General features: G+C 42.7%; 1 protein-coding gene across 2 annotated transcripts in view; it reads left to right on the forward strand.

Moving 5' to 3' along the window:
* The window catches only part of nuak2 (NUAK family, SNF1-like kinase, 2), a 45,524-nt gene extending 25,797 nt beyond the window's left edge, over positions 1–19,727 (forward strand). For both annotated transcript variants that reach the window (XM_069941988.1, XM_069941989.1), the window contains exons 3-7: positions 5,036–5,187; positions 9,477–9,542; positions 13,045–13,164; positions 14,422–14,554; positions 15,741–19,727. In XM_069941988.1, coding sequence (XP_069798089.1) covers positions 5,036–5,187; positions 9,477–9,542; positions 13,045–13,164; positions 14,422–14,554; positions 15,741–16,846 — 1,577 coding nt within the window. In that variant the 3' untranslated portion in view covers positions 16,847–19,727. The remainder of the gene's footprint in view (positions 1–5,035; positions 5,188–9,476; positions 9,543–13,044; positions 13,165–14,421; positions 14,555–15,740) is intronic.
* The last annotated feature ends 6,376 nt before the right edge of the window (positions 19,728–26,103 follow it).

Raw genomic sequence — 26,103 nt, forward strand, 5'->3', positions numbered from 1 at the left:
TCCCCTCTCCCCCCCTCTCCCCCCCTCTCTCTCTCTCCCTCTCTCTCTCTCCCTCTCTCTCTCTCCCTCTCTCTCTCTCCCTCTCTCTCTCTCCCTCTCTCTCTCTCTCTCTCTCTCTCCCTCTCTCTCTCTCTCTCTCCCTCTCTCCTCTCCCTCTCTCTCTCTCCCTCTCTCTCTCTCCCTCTCTCTCTCTCCCTCTCTCTCTCTCCCTCTCTATCACGGGAAATTCCACAAACCTAATGTTTGTTTGGTGTTTTAACAAAAGCCTGGCCAAGAGGAAATTGCTGACCTTCTCCAAGGTTGGAGTGTTTTGTGAATTTTCACATTCTTTCTTGCTAGTATGCATTCCTTTGTTCATTACCCCGCCAATCGCATTGGGCTCCTATTGTTGCCATTACTTCATTGGATGGAAATGAGGAAAGTTTCCATTTGTTTGGGTAATGTCCTCTTTCTCTGCTCCTTGTTGTAAACAAGCCGTGCTCGCCCCACGTCTGGCACTCGTGCCTTCGTGGGTTTTTATTTTTGTTCCCTCCCTCCATTTCCTCTTTCTCAAGGTGCCCATTATCAAGAAGAACCATAAACCAGCAATGTTGACCAGTCTCCGGCACCACAGCACTATCTCCAAAGTAGGATCTCCAACAGTAAATTACAAGAACTTTGTCTCAGTAAGTTTTAACAACTTCAATATATCCTAGAGTGCCTCACTCCCAATTAAGTCTCTCTATATTACCACAGTAATGTAGGAAATGCAGCAACCAGTTTTCCCACACAAGCAAAAAAAAAATGCTGGAGAAACTCAGCAGGTCAAACAGTGTCCTTTTATGTAGCAAAGATAAATTAACATACCAACATTTCAGGTTTGAACCTTTCATTAAGGTGTTTTAAAAAGATGTAGACAGATGCCCGAACAAAATGTTGGGGGTGGGGGGGGAGCACAGTCCCAAAGGCAGGAGGTAATAGGTGGATAAGGGAACAAAGAGGGGTGGGGGGATGGTTCTCTGATTGGAGAGAGAAGAGGGTGGAGACCTAGAGGAAGGAAGTGCTTGCTTGATTGGATGCAAAAGAATCTCTTGTCTCATCATTTGGAAGTAGAGTGGGTCAGACTTCCCATTGCCCTGATCAAGTGGTGTCAAATGGGTTGATGTCACCCAGTGTGATAACTCGTGGTGTCACAGACCTCTTCCTGTACCAGACCATACAGAATCCTAAGTAATTTTTTTTGTACTAAATGCAACTCGTAAATCACAAATACTAATGACCACAATATTATAGCTAAAGCACCAGAAAATTTGACAAAAGCAGCAAGAATAGAAATACCAGCAGCACGAAAACAACAGTGCGTGCTTGTAGCGCGTGCAGATAAAACCACATGATTTGAACCATCGCTGTAATTGGATAATAATGACATCTGACCAGAGCGCATTAGAAGGTTCAACAAGTAAATTAGCATCGAGTTTTAGCCTTGTAGGTATATTGATACATGTAAGCTGGGCTTACGGAAAATGATTTTGTTGTTATAACAAACTACACGGATATTTTTATTAAAAAAATAATAAATTCCTGCTGAAACACTGCACAAAAATTTTATAGACTGTCATTTTGGTGTCATCCCCTATAATGGTATCACCCAGTGCGGTCTACACCCAGCTAGTGACGCCGGTGCTCTGATCGATATTATTCCTCGGAGAGGAAATTTCTTGCTTGTTCTCACTTTATTGTTTGCAGGGCTTGCTATGCATACGTTGGCAGCCGAGTTTCCAACATTACAACAATGATGGCACTCTTTTTGAAATACCCAACAGCTTTGACTGTAAATCCCATTGGGAAGGTCAAAAAGTGAACTGTAGAAATGGAAGTAATTTTCCAGGATCAGATGGTTCAAAATAAGATCATTTATTTTGGTGATGTAGGTTGAGGACTCAGTGATGATCCAATCCTCCACCCTTTCCCCCCCACCACTGTGCCCAGTCTTACTGGCCATTCTTCAGTTTTGTGATATTTGTCTGCTTCATAAATTGAAGGCCAAGGTTTAAAATCTACTCTCCATGAAAGAATGACCAGGGAGAATATAAGATTGGGGGAAGGGGTTGGTATGTGGTAACTTTTAATTCCTTTTGCAAAGGAACATCTGGATTTGTTCAGCTCATATTGAACTGCAAATGTGTCCGGAACAAATTCCTCCAGTTCTGAGGGGTTTAGTGGATCTGAAAGCTGGCAGATCTATCTGGAACAGAGCTCATTTTGTGTCCCATAAAGTTGCTTCCCATGACTTCCATGAAAGTGAGGGAGATGGTGAGGTACAACTGCCAAAGCTGATGTATTCCAGGTAAATAAAGGTTTCAAAGGGAAACAAATGGAGTTTACTGCTTGAGGACTGTCAGTATCCACAATGCACCATCCATATCCCCTCCCCTCCAGCGCAGTCATCTGAGAAAGTTTTCAGGATTCCCATTGCCTTGCTTAGGCCATTCCTTTTTTTGATTGCCTGCATTAGTTTAGTTCCTCACCAAATAAGCGGCTTGCTTTTTTTTGTAACTGATAAAAATGTAAAAAGTACCCTCAGAGCTGAAATTAAATTGAAAAAATGCTGGAAACACTTGTGTGGGAAAAGTTTCCTGCTCCAGACCCTTTATCGGTTTTGATGGTTGAATTTGATGAATGTTGGAAGACTCTTCCTTGAATTCATAGAGACTGGAGAGCTTCAGTGAACACAAGTTCCAGATTGTGCATCCCCTTTTGTACTCCCTTTCATGAGCGTAGCTACAAGACATGTAACGCAACAACCAAAATCCAACTGGTGAAGACAAATTTGGAGGAAATGATAAATCAGTGCATCCAACATTAAAACTGTATATTAATGGATACTCACAACCAGTACATTGAGCTTTGCTGGCCATAAATCTTTGAGGTTTGGATTAAGTTGGAGATGGTTAAATACTAGTCTGTCAGCATCCCCAACTTTCTTCCATCGGGGTTCAGCAGCTACATTAATTCCCCACCCTGGTTAATTTGAACGTGAAATACAATTTCACTTTGTAAAGCACGAAAATCTGTAGACACCGTGGTTGAAGTAGGATGCCGGAGAAGCTCAGCAGGACAAACAGTGTCCTTTATGTAGCAAAGGTAGACGTACATAACCAACATTTCGGCCGTGAGCCCTAATTTCACTTGGTTGACCCTGTGAATGCTCTTCCCTATACACTGACCCCATTTTCAGATTCGGATTTATTGTCAGCATAAATAAATGACATCTTGTACAATCCTGAGATTCCCTTTCCTGCGGGGAAGGCAGAATTACCACTAATTGGTCGTGGGGGAAAAAAAACTGTTCTCGACGTACACTTGTAAACACAAAGAAATTTAAGCAAACTATGCAATCGAGGGGAGGGGGGAAAAAAATTAATAAAGTGCAAAAGTAAGAATTCTTGAATGAGTCCGAGTTTGTTGTTGAGGACTCTGATGGTGGAGGGGTAGCAGCTGCACCTGAGCTGGTGGTGCGAGTCTTATAGCACCGACACCTCTTTCCCGATGGCAGCAGCGAGTGCTGGGCGGCATGGATCCTTGATGATTGCTGCTGCTCTCTGATGGCAGTGTTCTCTGTAGATGTTATGGATGGTGGGGAAGGTTTTGCCTGTGATTTTAAGTCTAACCCAAGTCCACCATACCTTTTCCAAGGCTCACCGATGCAGTGCAGGCCATTCCTCTTCACATTCTTCTGCTCTCTTGGCAGCCTCAGAGGGCTAAATTTCATTGCCTCTCCATGTTGAGATGTTCTTAAAGCCACCTTCTTCCCCCACCCCCACCCCCCCCCCACCTCCAAAATCTCCTGCTTTACTTCAGTGTCAGATTAGATTCTGAATGCTATAACAAAGCTCCTTGGGATGCCTTGCTATGTAAAAAGCACTGTGAAATTACAAGTTCTAATCTAACAATGTTATAATTGATTTGAACGGGTGTATTCCAAACACATGGTGAATGCATACCTCCTGCATCCCAGTGTGGATCAGAACTTTGCATGTGGGTATTTTTATGATATTGTTTTTGTTTTGCTCTCGAGTTTTTTTTAAAATGTGGCTTGCATTTGAATTGTGTGATGTAGAGAATATTTTTTTCTCTCTTTTGAATGGAGAGAGGGAGTTTCTTGCTCTGAGTTACTGTAAGAATATTTTGAGTCACCCACCTTTCGTGATCTTTATCTGATCATCTTATTGTGTACTGACTGGAATGTTTTTATTTTGGGCTCTTGTGAACAACCTAGAGAATGCAAGAGGAATGGTGGCTGTTATTTTTGTTTGCAGCCTTGTGACGTGATGTAGAAGGTGGGTGAGGATGACGTGGAGAATGCTACTGGAACCAGATTACACAACAAATTTGAGGAACATCTGTATCAAACAGCTGTATGTTTCCGTTGGGGAGGACCTGTTTTCCATTTTCACATCCTTGTTTAGGTTCATTTCACTCTGCTATTTGGTTGTGGGGGCCTGTTCTCTTTCTCATGAAAGCCAAAGTGGACCTTCCAGTGAAATGATCACAGGATGACCTGTCATTTCCAAGCCAAGGTGTGAGAGCTGCGTCCATGTAATCCTGGTAGCGATTAACATGGGTCAGCTTTGTTTTTAAGTGACTTGGTTTCAAAGATGGTGTGTATATTCACCAAAGAGGGAAAGAAGGCAGATGGACAGCTTGGTTATTTCATTTTTTAAATATCAATGTGCTTTCAATAATGCGATTTTATTTTTTTAATGACTTCTTTTCATAAATTTAGATTTTTGTAACCTCATTGCCTTTTGTCTGAGTTTAAGGAGACCAGGTCAGAGAGAATGTTGCTTGTCTAAGGAGGACAAAAATGGGAAATTTCTGACTTCGAAGGTCCTCCAATAGTTAGACTTGTTTGAATGTGAATCCCTAAACTCAGTTTCGTGTGTCTCAGCTGTTGATGAGAAGATCTTGCACTGAGTCAGCAAATCTGTTCGCTGCTGAACTGCAAGCAGCTTCAACTTTGTCTAAACAAAGACTTCTTTGAATTACTTTTCAGTGTTTGAAAACAAGGACAAGATTGTGATTGTCATGGAATACGCAAGCAAAGGCGACCTGTATGACTTCATCAATGAGAAGCAAAGTCTGACTGAACAAGAAGCACGACATTTTTTTCGGCAGATTGTGTCGGCCATTTATTATTGTCACAAGGTATGCGATTAGACCGCATCTGCTGGACAGCTTGGCTCTCTGGGTGGGTGGCCAGCAAATCAAATTTCACCGGGCTTGGCATGTATGAGTGAGAGTATTGCCACTCTGTAGCTCCAGCAGCTGAAGGTAAGTTTTGCACCTACAATATAGGTGTGTGCCCACACACACCCACACACACCCACACACACCCACACACACCCACACACACCCCACACACACCCACACACACCCACCAGGAACTATATCCTGGTGCAGTGCCTCAAGGGGAGGGCACAACATCAAGTAAATCCTTAAATGGCGTGTCGTTTAACCCAATGAAAATATAATGGGACCAGGTTTTTTTTAACAACTGTATGATTCTTTGTGGATAAAATCATCAGCTTGAATGATAATATTCTATTTAAAATAGAATGAGGATTCTAAACGTGTTAATAGGCGTGATGCAGCCCTGTGTCAATTCCCAGTGTTCTTGGCTGACGTGACTTGATCTTGCTGTTAAGGTTCGAAAAGTGTGGGGTCTGGGGATGGGTGGGACAGAACCTGGAAAGGAGTGAAATCCTTGACTGCCCCAATACCCAAATTCTCCGGAGACCCAGCCCTTTGTCCAAGGTTACGCTGTTGTCAAGGTGATATGTCTGTTCTAAAGGGAGCAAGCGTAGCAAAGTATTCTCTTTTTTATGTGTAACCCAAACCCTATCCTTCTTGGGACTAATTAGACTGCCAGGAATGCAGCCAAGTTCATTGTCGAGTTGAATAGAAAGCTGAGGAATGTGTGGGAGAACTGATTTTTTTTGTGTGTGTGTGAGTGCCTAATGAAACTTGAGCTGAGAAAATTGGAGATCAAGATGTATATTTTTTTTTACTTATAATTAAAAAACATTACAGTATTTTTTTTCCCTCCACTCCCTCCTGTATCAGGTGTGGTCCTGTCTGGATTTCCGTCTTGTGTGAGACATACAGTTTGTATTGGCACGATGCTCGACAGCTAAAGGACTGTATCGCCAGAGAGACCATCCCCCACCTTACACCACATGTGTTTCCCTGTAAAGGTGATTGAGTGGCGAGCAGGAGCAAGGACCTTTGGCTGATTTCCATGTGCCCCCACCCAGCCCACCCAGGGTGAATAAGTTGCATAAAACTTGACTTGTATTCACTTGAGAGGCAAAGATTGATGCATGATCTCTTTTGAGAGGTTTTAAAATATTAAAAGGACTTGGTAGGGTATATACAGAGAAACTTTTTCCTTGTCTTGAGAATCAAAACTTGGCAACATTATCCAAGGGACAGGTTGCAAAGGATTTATCACACTAAATTCAGGAATTCTTCCCAGGATTTCTATGAACGTTGAGGCTCTGCTTTAAGTTTTCAGACTGCTGCCCATCCCTTTTGATTTGGCTTGAGAATTAGTATAGAGGCATGAGGTCTCATTTCAGTGAGGGTCAGTAGAGAGAGGACTGAGTTTGTCCTGGTGTGACCACAATCTGGGCACTGTTGTGTCCCCTTCTGCTCCAAAAGGGTAACGACACATCTCCTTTAATTGCTGAGTGCATCTACCCCTGCATGAGACATTGTATGTAAGCTTGAGAATTTCCTTTAAAAAGCAGAAAGCCACAAAAACAGAATATATTCTATTTTCTCTCCTCCCCTCCACCCTCAAATAGTCTACCATGCCCACTTCAGATTCTTTATTTCTGGAATGTTCCACAGAAAGCATTCTCAATCATCTAGAGCAGGCATTCTCAATGGGGGCTATATTGGGGCCACAGCACATTGAAGGACGGGTGCATGGACTGAAATCACAAAATGTTTTTACGGAGTTGGTAGAAAAGAAGTCACCAACTGAACTTGACCATTTCATAGGGAAGGAGGCCCATAAACTTTGTGCAGAGTCCTAAGGGGCCATAGCCAAAGGTTGAGAATGGCTGATGTAGGCCAGTTTAACCCTTTGGACTCCATGACTTGGTTTTCAGCGCATGTACTCTGTGTCCTTGTTTTCCAGGGCTGGTTTTGTATCCAACCACCAGCTGGTTCGTATTGATGTTCATGCCCAATCCAGAGTATATTTTATGAAAAGTTAAAAATGGGCAGAGTCCAAAAGGTCAAAATAAAATAAACAAATTGATGCAAATGTTGGCAATCTAACCCATCTAACTTATAGCAGGCAATAACTTCTAATTAGTTGTATTCCAGCATGTTACTTCACTTTTCCTAATGTGTTGTACAGAAATGATCTCCTTTTGGAAGATGTTGAGCTTTTAGGAGGTGTTGAGGAGACGAGTGTGGATGTCTGGGTTAATTTGTGTTTTTAACACTGCACTGTCTGATCACCATGTGTTGTTTTTTTTTCCCCCAAGGTGAAGGAGGGATGGAATGGGGAGGAAAGGGGTGGGGTGGTGGCAGAATGGGACAGGGGAGGGCTGCAGAGAAGAGAATGGGGCAGAGAGAGAGAGAGAGAGAGAGACAGTAGAGGAAGGAATGGGGGAAAATAAAGAGGAACGAGAGCCAAGATGGAAGAGGGAATGTGTTTGGCATGCTGCATCCTGGCATTCTGCTTTCTTTCATTCAAGAAATACAGAGAAGATGTCCTGTAGGCAAATCTAATGAAGCCTGTTTTCAATTGAGCCTAATTCACAAACACAGTGTTGACTGCAGGTGGAGAAGTGGGTGGGGGGAGGGTGGTGAAGAGGAGGAGGAAAGCTTGCTGGGTGTGAGAGTCTCGTGCTTCCCACATTCCCTCCACTTAAAAAAAGACGTGGTTCATTTTCTGATTCCCTTTCGAGTAGACTCAAGGGGAATGAAACCTTCAGTACTGTTATTCAAACACTCTTTCTTTCATTTCAAGGGGAACTAAGAATCATAATGGACAATTGTTTGGAATTTGGGACCTGGACTCCAAATGTCCAGAGTGTTAATTAGGCTCCCCAGGGAAAAAAAAGGGCTATCAATTCATCTAGAAACAAAAACTGTTTGGTATGTCTCTTTAGTCCAGTTGCTAAAAATACCACGTGGCAGAAAATTAACCTATATAGGGTGAAAGTTTGATGTCTGAGTGAGTAAATCTTGGCTTAAATACTCTCAGCATCCTTCTAGTGGGGCAAAGAAATAGTTATGAGTAGCACACTGGCAATGCTGCCTCTCCGCTCGAGTGACATGGGTTCAACCTGTTCTCTGGTGCCGTCTGTGTGCAATATATGTTATCTCTGTGACCACATTGGTTTCCTCTGGTTGCTCTGGTTTCCTACCACATAACAAAGATCTGTGGGTGGGCAGGCCAAATCTCTTCATCTCGAGGTCAAAGAGATGGGGATGGGGTGGTGGGCGGGGGGAGAGTTGATGGGAATGTGGGGGAGAATGAAAGTAGGATAGGAATGACTTCTCGATGGCTGACAGAGATTTGATGGGCCAAAGGGGCTGTTTTTGTGCTGTGAGATTTGGTGAAATTCTATTCCTTTTGTGATGATATTTCTTCAGCCTCTTTCCACCCCCCACCACCCCTCCCCCCGCCCCGCCCCCCCGTTCTGTTGGGGTGAGTTCTGTATGAAACGTGCCATTGTTGCAGATGGCCACAGGAAAAGTCCTTTCTAGATGAGTGCATCTTGTGAAGATCATATCACCTGACTTCTTCCCATGAATCATCTGTGTGTATTTTTTTATTGGCTGACCCCCTTGTAATTGCTGGATCAAACTCCTCGAATCCCAAACTTTTGTTGCAGGACTTAAATGCCAGTCTTTCAAAATGATGCATTTAAAGAAATTGCCACTAATTTTTTAAAAAGTGGATATTTGGGTGAGTCAGGTGTTTTCCAGGTTATTAATCCCTGGAGTCTCCAGAATGAACATGGACCATTGAAAAGCTGAGGGAGACTGGATTTGTTCTTGGCTGCTCTGTCCTTTTGGACTTGCCTACCTTTCTAGCAGTGTGCGCTGAGAAAGGGCTACACAATGCAGAACTGTAGCCCAGCAGGCCCTGTACCTTCAGGTGTAATAGTGGATAGGGAAGGCCATGAGCCCTCAACAAAGGGCCTGCACATTGAAGCATTTGCACTCCGACCGCAGCTGGAAAGAGTGCCAGGTCTTCAACTTGGCCTCCTCCAGTGGGCAACTAATCCCTTTGCCGGATCTACTGTGAGATATCCTGAACATTGCGGGGAGGGGGTGGGGTGTGGTCCCGGTCCACGAGGAGAGAGAGAGAGAGAGAGAAGCCCAGATCAATTGTGACATATGACTGACTGTCTCGGAACAATTAAACAACTGAAAATTCAGTCTTGGCTCCCATCCTTGTTTTCCAGAACAGGATTGTGCATCGAGATCTGAAGCTGGAGAACATCCTGTTGGACGCCGCTGGGAATGTCAAGGTGAGAACACTACTTCCACAAGAGTTGCCCCATCATTATGTATTGAATGGTGGAGTGACTATTTCAACACTGGGAGTTGTTTATCTCTGACTTTATGCCCAGAGGAAATTGTACCATGAGACCAGGAGACGTAGGAGCAGAAATAGGCTATTCAGCCCATTGAGTCTGCCTGACAATTCAGTCATAAGCGGATCCATTTTCCCACTCAGCTCCAGTGTCTGGCCTTCTCCCCTTAACCTTTGATGCCCTGGCTAATCAATCTTTGCCTGAAATGCACCCAATTACTTGGCTTCCACGACTGTCTGGATCAGCAAATTCCACAGATTTGACAGTGTCCCGGGGGGAGACCAAGGGGGGGGGACCCGAGGGGGGGGGGGAGAGAGAGGGGGAGACCCAGGAGAGAGGGAGAAGGAGAGTCCTGGGGGGGAGGGAAGGAAGGAAAGGAGGGAGAGGGGGACTCCTAGGGGAGGGAGGGAGGGGATTCGGGAGAAGGGACACAGAAGCAAACTCAAAAATAAAAATACCCAAACCAAATTAATGAACGAAAGTTGGAGCACTCAGGTTTTGAAAGAGAATTTGGGTGGTCTCGAACAATAAGTAACCCTGGATCACAAGCAGTTGTGACCACAGTTTTATCTCCTCGAGCAGAGGAGTATAGGTGGTCTTTAATGATAAATCTGTACAAAGGATGATTTAGTAGTTTGGAGGGGGTGGTGAAGAGCGCAAGAGAGTCCGCCACGAAGTTGAAGAGATTTTTAGACAAAAGGAAAATGAATAGAGATTAGGTAACTGATCAGAATGGCTGGGTTTCGGAATGGCTGGCTTGCATCAGTTGCTAGGAGACCACGTGTTTGTTACACTGACCTTTTATGGATCCCGTCACAAACAATCTCATTATTGGTTCGGTGGGAGGCAGCAGATACTATTTTATTCAGTTTTAGTCAAGTAAATGGAATTTATTGAACAGTGGAATTCTGCATCGTTGAATTTGAAACGTGATATAGAACAGCATTCTACACATGCAAACCCTGTTTCAGTCCTTCCCTGAACAAAATAAATAGCATGAAAATCAGGGAAACTGTGCCTTTCTTGGGGCCTTCTAGGAATTGTAAATGTCCCATTACACAATCTTTCTATAGATGTTGAGGCTCTGTAAGGCACTGATGAGACATTGGAGTATTGTGGGCTCCTCATTTAAAAAAGGATGAGCTGACATTGGAGAGAGATTTGAAAGGAGGTTCACTAGGATGATTCCAGGAATGAAAGGAATATCATGTGAGGAGTGTTTGATAGCTCTTGGCCTGTACTTGTTGGAATTTAGGAGAATTGGGTGGGGGGGGGGGGGGTTCATTGAAAGATTTCAAATGTTGAAAGGTATGGACACAGTAGATGTAGAAAGGTTATCTTCTCCCATACCCCCCTCGTCTCCTGGACGCTGCCCCTCCCCCTCTTCCAGACTCCATCTCCTCCCCCCCACCCCCAACCTTCTCCCAGAATCTCAGGGTTGCTTGTGACGTCATGTATGTACTCTGACAATAAATCTGAACTTTGTTGTTGATGTTCGGAGAGATCTGTGTGTCATTGTGCACAACTAACTGAAAGTTGACGTGTAGTTACAACAAGCAACTAGAAAGAAAATTTGTGGCTGATTGGAATTGTATAGGCACTGATGGAAATACAGCTGGAATATGGTGAGATAGGGTAGGATGTCCCTCCAATGAAGAAATGGAATTTAGATTCATTAGATTGATCCCAGGGATGGAATATTAAACGGATTATATCCTTGCTACATATTTTTTCTAAACTCTAGTGAGTAATCCCCTTGAAATAATAAATCCTTTACCGGGCTTGATGGGGTAGAAGCTGGAATGTTGCCTCGTCTGGGTTGGGATGCCTAGATCCAAGGATCATGGTTTCACAATAAGGGATCAGCCATTTAGGTCCAGGATGAGAAGAAAGTGAATCCTCCACCCAAGAGAGTTGTGGCGGAGGGAATTGAGAATTGGAACAGTAAAATTATGTTAAGGCAATGGATCAGCTGTGATCACTGAATGAGCAGTTGAATAGGTTCTTATTTTGTAAGTCCTGGTGTACTTCTGCCCTTCAAATGGAATTCCCCATCACAGGAAGAATATTTATATTTGTTGTAACTTTTTCCACTTGGGCCACCTTGACCTGCCCATGTTGCAGAGCTGTGTATGTTTTATTCCTGTAATCTCAAGGCCCCGTGGCCTTTGCCTGAAGTTCAATCTGCTAATCATTTAACTAGTTAATTTTTAATATGACTTGAAATGTTAAAATAGTGTGCTGGAAGAACAGGCAGGTTAGGCAGTCTACATTCGTCGAGTGGCGACTGTTCCCAACTCTCTTCCTAAGACATTATTTTAAAAAGGCAGTTTGGAGGGAGTTTTATCAATTTCACTAGATAATATTTATGCATACATACCGCTTGGTAACAAACCTTTCAGCCCTCGAGCCCGTGCTACCCCATTACACCCAATTGACCTACAACCCCAGGTACATTTTGAACAGTGGGAGGAGACCGGAGCACTTGGAGGAAACCCATGTAGAAATGGGGAGAATATACAAACTCCTTACAGACCGCGCTGGATTCAAACCCTGCCGCTGATCGCTGACGCTGTAACAGCATTGCACGAATTTCTACACTCGCCATGAATGCTCCAAAATGTAATTTGAATCCAAAGAGCAGCACGACTCCCGTGAATGGTTTGGAGCACCTCAAGGTTGAGGATGTCCTTGTTCATTATAGAATGGGAACAGTGTTGAGTGTGTGTTACAGAGGTCCAAAATTAGATCCCTGCTCAGTTACCAAACCAATCTCAGCTGGAGAACTGTAGCCACCTTTGCCACTTATCCACAGGGAGTCGAGGGTCCATCTCCTTGCTGACCTTGTGTGACCCTTATTGAATGGTGCAGGTAGAGCCTGACTTGGCATCTGTGGTCTCCTCCTCTGAGGAAAGTACTTTCCTGCCTTGCACAGTGTGATCATTCAGGACAGTTGCTGGAGGAGCCGTAGCAAATGAATGATAAAGACCAACTCTCAGTTCTTCCACTCACTTTGTCCAATTTAGACCACTTTTTGAAAGTGCAAAAGATCCTGGCCCTGTGCCTGACTGGTGTTGTGGGGAGTAGTCCAGAGATGTCCTCTGGGAGCCTGTGGAAACCAGACCAGTATTTAGCTTCTTCTACTTTCACTTGCACTGAGATATATATAAAAAAAATGTAATTACACGCATACCATCTGTCAGTTCCCCTTGGCTTGATCTGATTCAAGCATATAAACCTCCTCCCAAGTAAACAAGCTGCAAATTGCACTGTTTGGTGGTTACGAGTTCTTTAGCAATCCTGTGTACGTGTTACATGTAATTTATCCCTTACACAGTTGTCTTTTGAATTTTCAGTGTGACTAAGATTCACAAGCAACAAATTCATGAAGCTTTAACCCTTGAGGATTTATAACCTTTTAATGTTTCCTTTTTAGATTGCAGACTTTGGTCTGTCCAACTTGTACCACCATGACCGTTTCTTGCAGACTTTCTGTGGTAGTCCCTTGTATGCTTCTCCAGAGATTGTCAATGGTCGTCCCTACAGGGGCCCCGAGGTGAGTTCCCTGGCCTTTCATAAATCATAGATTTGTCAGTAAATAGTATAAAGTGTAATCATTAGTTTGTAAGGAGTCTGTTCAGTCAATTGAGCTGCAGTGAGAATTCCCATTAATTCCTTTGCCATGGCTAATTTTTCTCTAACACAGCGCAAACAGTCTTCCTAAGCTCCATAACAAATTCTGGAGGAGACCTAGTTTAACTAATCCAAAACAAGAGGCCAAAATGATGAGGAAAAACAGAAATACAGATACTGAAAGTCTGAGATAAAAGCAAACAGAAACTGTTAGGCAAGATCTGGATTTAGAGGAACAGTTAATATTTTAAGATTTTGTCATCAGACCTTGAGATGAAATGTCAACTATTTCAAGATTCAAGATTATTTTATTGTCATGTAATAAATCCATAAAATGTGATATTACATGAAATTTCCTCGTCTTCTATAAGGCATGCAAAGATTTGCTATCAGCTGAAATTGCCCACCGCCCCCTTACAGCCAGAGAAAGAGAAGCAAAAGAGAGGTTTCCCCCCCCCCAGAGTCACTGAGTATCTGTGGCTTCCCCTCCAGATTTCTTTGATATTTCCAGCATTTTCTATTTTTTAAATTCTGAACTGTAAACATAATTGGGACCATAACCCCAATCAAGAGGTTTAGAGAAAATCCGCCCAGAGAATGATAGATTTGCTTACAGGAAAGGTGAATAAATACAGTAATAGGATGAAATATAATGGGCGGAGGCTTTTATGGAGAGGATAATCAACAGTATGGATATATTGAGACAAATATCCTGTTTATATATTGGAACTTGTTTATAACCACGTTGTTATTTGAGTTCATCTGGGGGAATGCATTCGGATTCTGTAAAGGGCAATCTTGGTTAAATATGTATAATGTATCAAAATTGTAGAGTATTGCCAAATAAGCCATGGGGCCTTTGCTTTACAAGACAAATATTGACATTTTGTTAGCTTTTAGCAGAGAAAATTTATCCAATGTAACAATTATAACACTGAGTAGTTACAGCCAAAATAATATTGAAGCTCTCGTGCACAGGGGTCACAAGTCTGATGGTTTATACAGAAGATGGGTTGTTGGCCGTTGGTGGTTGGAGGGGTTGGAGCTAGGACGGCAGAGATGGATAGTGGAGTGATGGTGGCTAATTTATTGGTGTCGGAGGGTAGAATGTACTCGAGAGGATATTTGCTTTTCATCTCTAAACAATTTAATTTGGTTGCAAAATTGTTGCTCTTGACAGGTTGACAGCTGGTCCTTGGGCGTGTTGCTCTACACCTTGGTCCATGGTACCATGCCCTTTGATGGTCATGACTACAAAAACCTGGTCAAACAGATTACCAATGGTGAATATCGTGAGCCAACCAGGCCGTCAGGTAAACAAACATGTTCCTTTGGTGGCTTTCATAACTTCAGAATATTCTTTATAACCAATGAGATAGTATAGTTTTGGATGTCACATTGGAAACACAGTATATGTTATTCTTAATGGAGACTATTGGATTCTTTAAATTCTGTTGCTACAAGATTAAATGATCTGGAGAGAGAGAGAGGCCTACAGAATTTTTCCTGCCTAGTTAAGATCAACAGCCATGCCTATGTCACGGGTTCAGCCTTGGACTTGCCTGATGCATGAGACTCAGCACCTAACCCAGGGTTAGGGATTCAAAAAGAATGGTCAGCAAGTTATGACATGTGGTTGACCCAGTCTTGGCTGTTTCAGTATGGTCTCCAAGTGCTGCCTCTCATCACATTTGCAACTGAATGCTTCGAGGTAGCTTGTGTGCCCAATAAACCTGCATTGGCATCTCCTTCTCAACGACCATGTCATTGATTCTTATATATACATCTTCTCCCCACCCTCTGTTATTTTTTTTTCAACCTTGCCTTCCCATAGGATAGCCAACCCTGCCCCTTAAAACAATGTCCTTTGCTCTACTATCAGCAACAAGACTTTTAACTCGGGTAGTCCTCAATTTACAACCGTAATTGGGACTCAAGGATTGGTCATAACTTGGATTAGTCGTAAGTCTTAATGAGGTATTAAAGGAATTTTTCAAAAAAGATTTCAACAAATGAACCTTTAATATCAGCATGTGTACAGTATTTTAAAATTTCGGTCGTCTGTGCGGGTGGACGTAATTCGTGTCGGTCGTAAATTGAGGACTACCTGTATCTTGGGCTGAAGCTTGAATCTTCCCATTTCCCTCCCCTCTTTCTGATTAAGCAGCTTGTTAAAGGTTAATGTACCCAAGCATTTGGTGTCTCCTAGTTTTCTGCTTGTGATTTATTTTGAATTTTTTGTTCACAATCTCGTGTGCATTTGAAAGCTTTAATTACATGCAGGTAGCAGAAACTTAGAACTTTCAAAAGACGTGTGGACGGATATGGATGGGAAAGGTTTAGGTGGATCAAATGCAGGCAAATGGGACTTCCCCAGAATGGATGGCATGGACGAGTTGGGCTGAAGGCTCCGTGATCTGAGTCAATGGCAAGGCTTTGGTGGTTGGGTGTTGGTCGGAAATCTCAGTGATTGATTTTGCTTTGGTGGCTGTTTTGCAGATGCGTGTGGGCTTATCCGATGGTTACTGATGGTGAACCCGGACCGTCGAGCCACCATTGAAGATGTTGCCACTCATTGGTGGCTCAACTGGGGCTACAAGACCCAAGTGTGCGAGATGGAGTCAGTGAGAGACTATGAATCGCCTGTGACCATCCCTCTGGACTGGATGCAACGGTCGACCCGCATAGTCTTTGAGAGCGGCTCAAAGGTACGTTGCTTCTTCAAGCAGCACAGCTCACCACTAGAGCGGCAGAGATCGCTGAAGAAATCGAAGAAGGAGAATGACATTTCCCACTCGCTGCAGGAAGGGGGGGTTTCAGAAAGCCCAGGCAAGTCACTACTGAAGAGGCCAAAAGGAATTCTAAAGAAAAGGAACAACTACGAGCATCGATCGCACAGTGCAGGCAACGTCAGTCACTCTGTGGGTTTAGAGGAGACAGTGTTTGCTCATATAGACCAGAGCACACCTGCAGCAGATACCAACAGCCAACAGGATAGCCCCACAATCCCTACACCAAAGAAAGGGATATTGAAAAAACCCCCAAAGAGAGAGTCTGGATATTATTCCTCGCCAGAGCAGAGCGAGTCAGCAGACTTGTTGGACTGTGAGAACTCTGTCTTTGAGGCAACAACTTGTGAAACCCTTGGTGATCCATGCAATAGCTCCAAAGACCCAACATCCCGGCGCAAAGGGATTCTCAAAAGGAACGGGAAGTTCTCCTCCTCCAGCACAGACTCCGCGATGGGCAGTGCCACCCTGAAAAGCCTGGGCTCCTTCAACGAACTGGCTTTCTCCGACATCAGGCTCTCGTCGAACAGGAGTCACCCATCGAGCGCAGTGAGTGAAGACAGCATCCTCTCGTCCGAGTCCTTCGACAGGCTTGACCTCCCCGAAAGCCGGCAAGATCACAGCCAAATGAGGAGCTGCGTCTCTGCCGACGACCTACTCCACTTGGACAGATCGGAGTCGGATTGCAGGCCGCGCCTCTGTAAGATGAAGTGCTTTGCTGATCATTTGGCTGACAGCAACTTTTCCCTCACAGACCTTGATAACGTGACTGAGGTCTACAAAAAGGCGGTGGCGATTTGCAATAAACTGATCTGAATGGACAATCTTGGTAACTGTGGAATCCCCTGAGTTCCAAGGACAGTTCTTTGCAATGTGAGATTACAGACTGGACAAGCATTTTGAGATGACAGAAAGTTGTGTTAAATAAAGCATAAATGGAATATCAAGACTTTGGTAAAGTAAGATGAGGGAATGTAGGAAAGGCATGCTATTGTGCAAGGGGACATTGCTTCCTCTGTGATTCCAGTAGAATATCTTGTTTCAAAAGTAATATGGGAATTCCCAAAAATGAGACCAGGCCTTTTACAAAAGACACAAGGAACCCTTGCACCCATGAAACCTGAGCAACGAAAGATGTGTATTAAAAAAAAAATAGATAAGATTGTCAATACTGTACAAGCCGAGAGGTATGGCTAGGAAATAATGTTATGCAGGAAAGAAAGAGCAAAGGTTTCCTTTCCTCCCTCCCTTACTATTTTGATATATTTTTTAGAGGAAATGTGGTGGAGAATTTCTGTACTAATTATATACCACCAAGCTGTTTTCCCTGTCAAAATGAAGCTCCATTTGCAGTCTGCACTTCACAATGCATTTGGTGCCTTGAGATGCTCATGTGTCACTGGTTAGCTGTTGGGTACCTTGTGTGTTGGCGTAACTGTCTCTGCCAAAAAAATATACAGGTAAATGAAAATTGAACAGTTACCCCAGAGAGGAGAAAAAATGAGTTTACTATTTATGTGTCAGACATGTATATATTTTTCAGGTTTATTTATTTTTTATCCCTCTTCTGTCTCAGACTTTTGGTTGTATGTTAAATAAATCGAGTGCAACAAGTTTACTATTATAATGACGTAGATTTTTTTCTACATAATAAAAGTGAATACAGTCATTAAATAGCAATGGAAGCCAATTGATTAAAGCAAGGAAATTGTGTCCGTTTCCCTGAGGGAAGAATTAACACCATGGTGTGCTGTTTGACAGCCCTACTTAACACTGAGCAAGCTTTGGCATTGAGATACAATCAGAATATTGAAAGTTTATTTTTAATGTTCAAATATAATCAGGATTTAGATTTTTTTAAATGGGAAAATGAGGGGGAAATGCAGTGTCTCCTTAACATTCCATTCCAAGAATATATTGTACTGTTAATTTTTATTTACATGCTGTGATGTTGCATGCCATTCTGACTGAACGAATGTTAAATCTGGCTGGCAAAATTCATTTGAGTGAGTACTTGAATCCCGCTTGGGAACATTACTGGTTAAAATCCACCCTGCCTGCCCCTAACCCCTCATTTTACCATTCATATCAATGGCGCTTTAAAAAGGCTAGGCCTTCAAAATTCAGAATAAACCATTTCGCTTTGAGGGAAGGATCACAATATCAGTCTGGCTGTGTGTTAGGATTTTTTCTCTCTCTGTTCCCTTGTGAATGTTTTGATTGTGTTATTTATGTGAGGCAGCCAAGGTGAAGTGGGCACCATTGCTGCGTTCAGTTTTCTAGGGGCCAGTTCCAGCTCTTTCACGAGCTCAACCACAAAAGGGCAGTCTCCACATAGTAGGGGAAGGGATATTCCAAAGTTTGATCATGAGTCTATTCCTGAACCTTGACAGTGGATTTTTAACTTTATGCCAGGCAACAACTTCAATGGAATTTAGAAAAAAAAAAGAGAATGTTTAAAAAAAACATTTTGATATGTGACAAAATTAAAATTTGAACGACACGGTGACCGTATGCTAATAATTGTCAATTTTGTGTTTGAAGGAATATTGGTCTGGGATGAAATTGGTGCCTGCTTGGTGTTTGCAGAGAGTAGTCATGGTGTTTGCCATTGTTTTGCCACCTTGTAGACCTCCCAGTGCCCAATTGTCAGACCACACTTTTGAATCCCTGTGAGCAGATTACCAGCTTGTTTGGCCTCTTGACAGGAGATGGAAGAAGAATATGAGCTTAAAAATTGGCAGGAAAAAGAAATACTTTAAAAAAAATCTCAAACACAAAGGCACATAAGCACAGATAGTCTATTTGGCTCTTACGGACTTACCATTCAGTTAGTTTGCAAGCATCTATAGATTAATTTCAAATATTTTCACTTCTATAAACACTAAACAACTTTTACCTAGCAAGAGTCTGTCAATTTTTGTGAGGAAGACTTTAATCTTTTTGGGAGTGGGAGTTCCAATTTTCCGTCACCATTTGTCTCTGAAATTTCAACCCAACACAAGTTTGAACGGTCTCCACTAATGTTCAGATTATTTTCCCCCTTACTCTGAACTTGACCACTTGAGGAAATGGGGATGACACAGAGAAAGGATTGGCTTCTTTAATCCTTGAGCATCTTTATAACAGCCTAGTTGGTTGCTGAACCATTTTAGCTCAGATTGAGGGTGGGATTGACAACTGGGAAGGGATAAAAAATCTACTGGATTCATCACTTGAGGTCAGTTATGTCATTTCATTTTCTGGAAGGTTGTAGGTTTGAGTGAGGACAGGATGTCTCGATTATGGTACTAAAGCTCAACTCAGATACAAACAAGGTTGATCATGTAAGCAAGACGTTGGGGGCCATGTTGGCTCCCATCCTTAGCTGGGGTGTGATGCTACATCTTCAAGCAGACCAGGGACCATTTACAAATTGACAGGGGAATAGTGGTCATGTTCATACCAATATTTCACACCCTGCATGATGCCCCAACTGCAGAGGCTGGAACTGTGGGCCATGCGATGTGTCGCCTTGTTGCCTACTTGCTGTGGATTACATGCATTGTACATGTGTTCCTTGAATTACTGAGTAATTTGTATCAAACAGAATGTCAGACTGAAGAAATCTGTGATTTGTTTGTGTTGTAAATTGCTAATTTATTTTTTTTTTAGATGGTTAAAATTCATTTGCCACAATAAAAGAATTTGCCTTAAATCAGATTTGTATTTCTCTCTTTAGCTAAGCTGTACGAAATGACATTTTGTCTGCCTGGGACGTTGCAAGTGTGGAAGCCCACCATGACCGTGTTCTGTGGAGTGAAATCTTTGCTTTGGTGATGTTCACTATTCTAGTTGGTTGTAGAATGGGGTGAAGTTAACAAACACCTAGCAGCATATCTTTCTGTTCTCTGCCTTGAGTGTACGGTTAATTCCATCATCTCCAAATGTACATTCAGTCCTTCTGGCACATAAATCCATGCTGCCCAAATGCCTCAATTAACCTGCGACCTTCATATGTTTTGAAAGGTGGGAGGAAACCAGAGTGCTAAGAGGAAACCCACGCAGACACGGGGAGAACATGCAAACTCCTTAAAGACAACACCAGATTCAAACCTGGGTTGCTGGCGCTGTAATAGCAGTGAGCTAACTGCTATGCTAATCATGTCATTGGCAAACCATTTTGCTGAACACAGAAACCTACAGCACAGTACAAGCCTTTTGGCTCAGTGTGGTGCCAAAGTATTAATCCACTCTTAACATCTGGCCGTAATTTCCCTACTTCATAACCCTCCATCTTTCTCAGTTCCATGGTCCTGAACTTGCTCCCAATCACCTTCAAACTTTGCCTCTTGTGTTGGCCATTCCAGGTCTGGGGGAAAAACCTCTGGCCATCCACATGGTCAATAATCATCTTGTACTCCTCCATCAGGTCACCACTCTTCTTCCGTCACTCCAAGGAGAAACAGCCAAGTTCACTGAACCTATCCTCATAAGGTGTGCTCTCCAATCCAAGCAGCAGCTTTGTAAATCTCCTCTGGACCTTCTCTCTAGCATCCTGTGGTGAGGTGACCAGAACTGAATGCAATATTCCAGCAGAGATCTTGTATATCTGCAAAAATGCCGTACAGGGTTTTGCTGAATCTCTTATACCAGTAACAATGGTACTTATTTTTCATCCTCCAGATGCAAGAACTCAGCATCAACCCATTAAGACTTCATAATGTTGTAGAGTGTGGTATGTTGACCAATCTTTTTATACAAGAGGAGAAAAAGACCTGCTCTCTTCATCTGTTGTAGGAAATGTGTCTGCTCATGTCTGGTATTGTGTGGACTTTTTATTCCTCGCTATTTTGTCCAGTTGCTCTGGGTTGAAACATTCTCATTGCTCAAGCAGCTTTATAATGGCCACCTAATATGTCTTTCTTTTCCTCCATTCACACCTGCAATTAATCTCCATTGATTAAACTTTTCTGTTTACTTTCTACTTCAAATCTAAGCATTTTTAAGAGGGTGGATTGATCTTGGAATGGGTAGAGAAACCTGCTCACCAAAATAATGTGAAACACAAAAGTCTTTAGGTGTTGTGATTAAGTAAAAACACATGAAATTCAGGAGTTGATCAGCAGGTCACATAGTGTCCATAGGTCTGATCCCTTCCCTCGGGTATATGCAAAAATGAGGCAGGTGCCTATATTAAAAGAATGGTGAAAATGAAAGAATAGGGGGGAAGTGGTACAGTCAAAAAGACACAGTTGGGTATGATAAGAGGTGAGGGGAAAGGTGAGAATTGATGGGGGAAGAGGTTTTGGTCTCCTTTTACAAAGCCATAAACAACCCCCCCCCCCCCACATCAATTATTACCTGTCCTTTTATCATATCCATTTAACACCCTGTGTCTGTTGGTCTGGACTCCTCCCCTCCCATTCTTCCCTTTGCACCAGTCTTTTAACATAGGTGCCTGCCTGTTTTTTTTTTTTTGCTTATACCTTGAAGAAGGGCTCAGGCCTGAAATGTATCCTTACCTCCTATCTGAGGCCAGCTGAGTTCCTCCAGCATCTCGTACATTTTACTTCCCAAATTAATACCTAGCCCAAAGGTGTTAACAGACTGAAGACAGGTTACATAAATTTGCCTTGTGTTTAGAATATTAAGGGTAATTATAATCAAAGTGATCATGATAAAGGATTTAAGATGATGAATAAATGTGGGAAAAAAAAATCCCTTAACAAGAGGAGCCCAGAACAATAGGACATAGCCAGAAAATTAGAGCTGGTCTATTCTTGAGTGATTTACAAAGTAACAGTTTTTCTTCCAGATTCTTTCAAAACATATGGGGGTAGTAGGTAAATTAGGTGTAACTGGGCATGTACAAATTTGTAAAATATAATAATATACAAAATTTGCTAACTTTTCCCTGCCATAAAGGATCACAGAGATACCAATGGCAGGGAAAAAGGAGCAGAAGAGAGTCTCTTCAGGCACAGAGTTGTCTGTGGATTTGTCTCCTGTGCTCCTGCTAGCTCTGCAGTCACATGACATCCTGGTCAACTCCAGATGTGAACCTGAACTGCCAGATCAGTGACTCTAATACCATCAGGAAGCTTTCAGCTCCTGAGGATCCTTCGGGAGCTCTTCTTTCCCTCAGTACCCTCCCCACAAGCCATTCCAGCAGCCTGAGGCCTAGTTTGAGTCCTTCAGCCAGGAGCAGACTGTGGCTTGTGTGAGTTCTTTAGCTGTTGAGACCCTCGCTGGACAACTAACATGGTCTTCCCCGTATGGTCTCTTCCCAGGCTTATCCTTCTCAGAGTGGGAAGTAGTCTCCCACTTCTGGTGTCCTGCGCTGGTCCACAGATCCTCTCTAATTCCAAAGCCTCTCATGATCCATTGCCAAGCAATTTTTAACAAAAAGAATCACCCTTGGCTACCTTTACAGACTGTTTACAGCCTGCATGGAACTGTTGGCATCTTGACCAGGCAGAAGGACCATGTGGAGAAGCACAGTGTTTCCCCGTCCTGCTGTCCCATGTCAGTACCAGCGAGTAAGTGATTATGGGAAACTGGAGCACTTCCTCATTTAAGTCCCTCCATCTTCCCTGCCACCAACCACCAAAAATAAAAGGCAAGATATTAATTCAAAGTTTTAAAAGTTAGAATGATTCAACTTCACAAATACACGCAGGATCCACAAAGGAATATAAACCCAAGGCAGGTAACTGAGGTTTGGAGAAATGCAAACAGCTGGCACTGAAACCCTGAGCAATTACTGAGTGACTGAAGGAACGCAATAGGTCAGGTAGCATCTGTGGTCGAAACGGCAAGTTAACATGTGGAGTCATTGGAGACTTGGTCTCAATAAAGGGACTCAACTCTGTGTTGTCAAGTTTATTATCATCCGATTGTACAAGTACAACCCAATGAAACTGCGTTCTCCAGTCCTCGGTGCAAGGCACACACCCAGACATAACACACATGCAAACAATATGCAGGACAAATATTAATATACATGTACAAATATTGTTACACAAATATGAGTCTTGGATGGTTAATGTGAGCAGTTCCTTTGTACGTTCGGCATTCTCACTACTCGTGGGAAGAAATGGTTTCTCAGTCGAGTGATGCTGGTTCTGCTACTCTGTTCCCTTCCTATCGGGAACAGTTGAAAGATGCTGTTTGTGGGGTGGAAGGGGTTCTTAATGATTTTGATTGACCATTTCTAGCCATGGAAATGAACATCCTCCAAAAGAACAAATGTAGCTCGGATGTGAATTGAATAGAGAACGGAGAAATAGGTCGATCGCAGTGTCCCTGTTTTTTATACAATAAATTCAGTTTCCATATCAATCCACATTCCAAACAACTCCCTATTCATAATACATTTATTTACAACCGAAATTTTTTCTGAAAACTGACTGCTATCGCAATGTAATTATCTCATTCTTTGTTGTAGCTTTAGTTATTGCCCCAGAATATTTTCAAAATACTGGCTGGGTGTGGATTGGAATATGTAAATAAACTATCATATCCAAAGATGTGCCTGCCAAATCCAACACAAGTTATCTGTAGAGAATTTCTGTCCTGGTTTCAGTGTCCCATTAAATAGTTAATATTTCAATTATTGAATGCAATTAGAATGGGTTCCAATTCTGTGCTTGATCAAGAAATACATATTCAACTCCAAGCCACTGTTCATTCAAGTCCAAATCACACACAGATTTATTTTCCACATTCTGCAAAAGACTTGAAGGTAAAGGCAGATCTAGAATCTTCCTTTCACGGTACAGGGGAGAAAATGCCACTGTGTATATTTAAGAGGGAAATGTTTGTATGTATTTTAATATGGTTCACAGTGTGAAAAATTAAAAAAAATTTCCTTTCACGTCACCAAGAGTATTTGTATCCAAGCATCCTGGGAAGGCACCTTGTGCGTCATGTCAATCCCAATTGCCTGAGATTGGCTCTTCTCCTCTGCTGTCAATGGACCTGTCCAGCTGCCTTTTGATTGTTGTAATGACCTCTTCTGACTCTAGTGTGGGAAAATCTGGACTCGCCCACTCCCCAACCCCAGATCTCCTTTAAATGTTTCCCTTCTTAAAGCTAAGCCCTCTAGTTTAAGACTTCTCCACCCAAGGAAGTAGACTACCTCCTCTATCTATGCCAATCATAACTTTATAAACATCTATAAGGTCACCCCTTATTTTTCAGAGAGAATAAACCCAGCATATCCAATCTCTCCTTGGAAATAAAGCCCTCCAATCCAGGGGGCATCCTGATGCATTGCTACTGCACTCTTTCTAGATCTATCACATTCTTGCTGCAGTGTGACAACCAGAACTGTGCCTAGTACTTCAAGTGCAGCCTGATCAATCCTTTGTACAACAGCAATGTGAGATCCCAAGGCGGGTAATTGATGGTCAGTATGGATACGATGGGCTGAAGAGCCTGTTTCTGCACTGAATTATTCCGCGTTGAATATGTTCAGTTCTGGCTCCAATTATAGGAAGGATATAGATAAGGTGGAGAAGGTGCAGAGAAGATTTACATGGATGTTGCCTGGCTTACAGCATCTAGATTACAGGGAGAGATTAAGGAGACTGGGACTTTATTCATTGGAATGTAAACAGTTAAAGGGGGTTATGATAGAGGTATTTAAAATTATGAAGGGAATAGATAGACTTGATGTGAGTAGACTCTTTCCCCGAGGGCAGGGGAGGTTGGAACAAGAGGGCATAAGTTAAGGGTAAGGGGGCAAAACTTCAGGAGAAATGTTAGAGGATGATTCTTCACTCAGAGAGTGGTGGCAGAATGGAATGATCTTCCAGAGGAGATAGTTGCAGCAGGGTCCTTTCTGTCATTTAAGAGAAGGTTGGATGTGTACATGGATATGAGGGGGTTGGAAGGATATGGGCGGAGTGTGGGAGGGGGGAACTTGTGGAGTGGTTCATATGAACTGGCACGGATTCAAGGGGCCGATATGGCCTGTTTTCGTGCTGTAAACTGTTAACTAGAGTGGCCCATCAAGTCTAAGTCAATTATTTCTACAGCAAACCATTTAGTTCCATCATCCATCACAAGCAGCATTCTTTATCGCAACCACCCAGGAGAAAGGTTTCCTCCCTCCCCCTATGTTCCAAGTTCATTTGTTTTCCGATTGTACCAGAACAACCCTGATGAAGCAGTGTTCTTCAGTCCACAGTCCAAAACAGACATAACACACATACAAACAATACATATACACACTACATATATATTAAAATAAATGTTCTTAATAAATAGTAGAGTCACGGAGAGATGTTTTAGCAGTCGTTCAGCATTCTCATTCTCCCAGAGGACCCCGAAACCCAGCAGTAATAGATATTCACCAAGACAAATGGTTACTTAAACAAAAGTTGATTTTAATTATCTTTAAGCATGAAAACAGAATTACACTTTAACTTATCACTATTAACTTACTTTACCTAACTTAACCCACACCCCCTCCTCTAATACTAAGGGCATGTGTGTGTGTGTGTGTGTGTGTGTATAAGTTCAGAAAAGTTCTTTAGTTCACAGTCCACTCTCACTTCTCATTCTTCCAAGTTCACTGGTTGCAGGCAATTCTTATACTGTGCACAGAATTTAACATGTATAAAGTTCACCAGACTTTAGTGCTTGAAAGCTAAACGGTTACCGCTCAGGAAGGTTCTTGTTGGTTTTCAGAGAGAGATATGTTGTTCCAGGACATCCACAATTGATGCACTTCCATCAGTCACCTCAGTGTCATGCTGATGAAACTTGCCCCATCAGGGTTCTCCAGATGATAACCTCTTTCTTTCAGGTCACTACAGAGTTCCTTTTTGTTTCTCTTATTCCAAGTGTAACATTAGATAGCCAGTTCTCTCCTCTTGCATGAACCACTAGGGCTGTGACTAGGTCATCTTCCACACTTCCACACTGGCTTCTTCCCAGTTTTTCCTGTTCAACACTGTACAAGTGATCTATTTGTGTGTGTGTCTCTCTTTCACTGTCTGAGACTGAGAGAAAGCCTATTTGACTCTCTCTGCTTGCAAAACCACATGACCCTCTTACAACAGCAAAGCTCTCCTGCTCTTTCA

Source organism: Narcine bancroftii, chromosome 5 (genome assembly GCF_036971445.1).
Source record: "Narcine bancroftii isolate sNarBan1 chromosome 5, sNarBan1.hap1, whole genome shotgun sequence".
NCBI lineage: Eukaryota > Metazoa > Chordata > Chondrichthyes > Torpediniformes > Narcinidae > Narcine > Narcine bancroftii.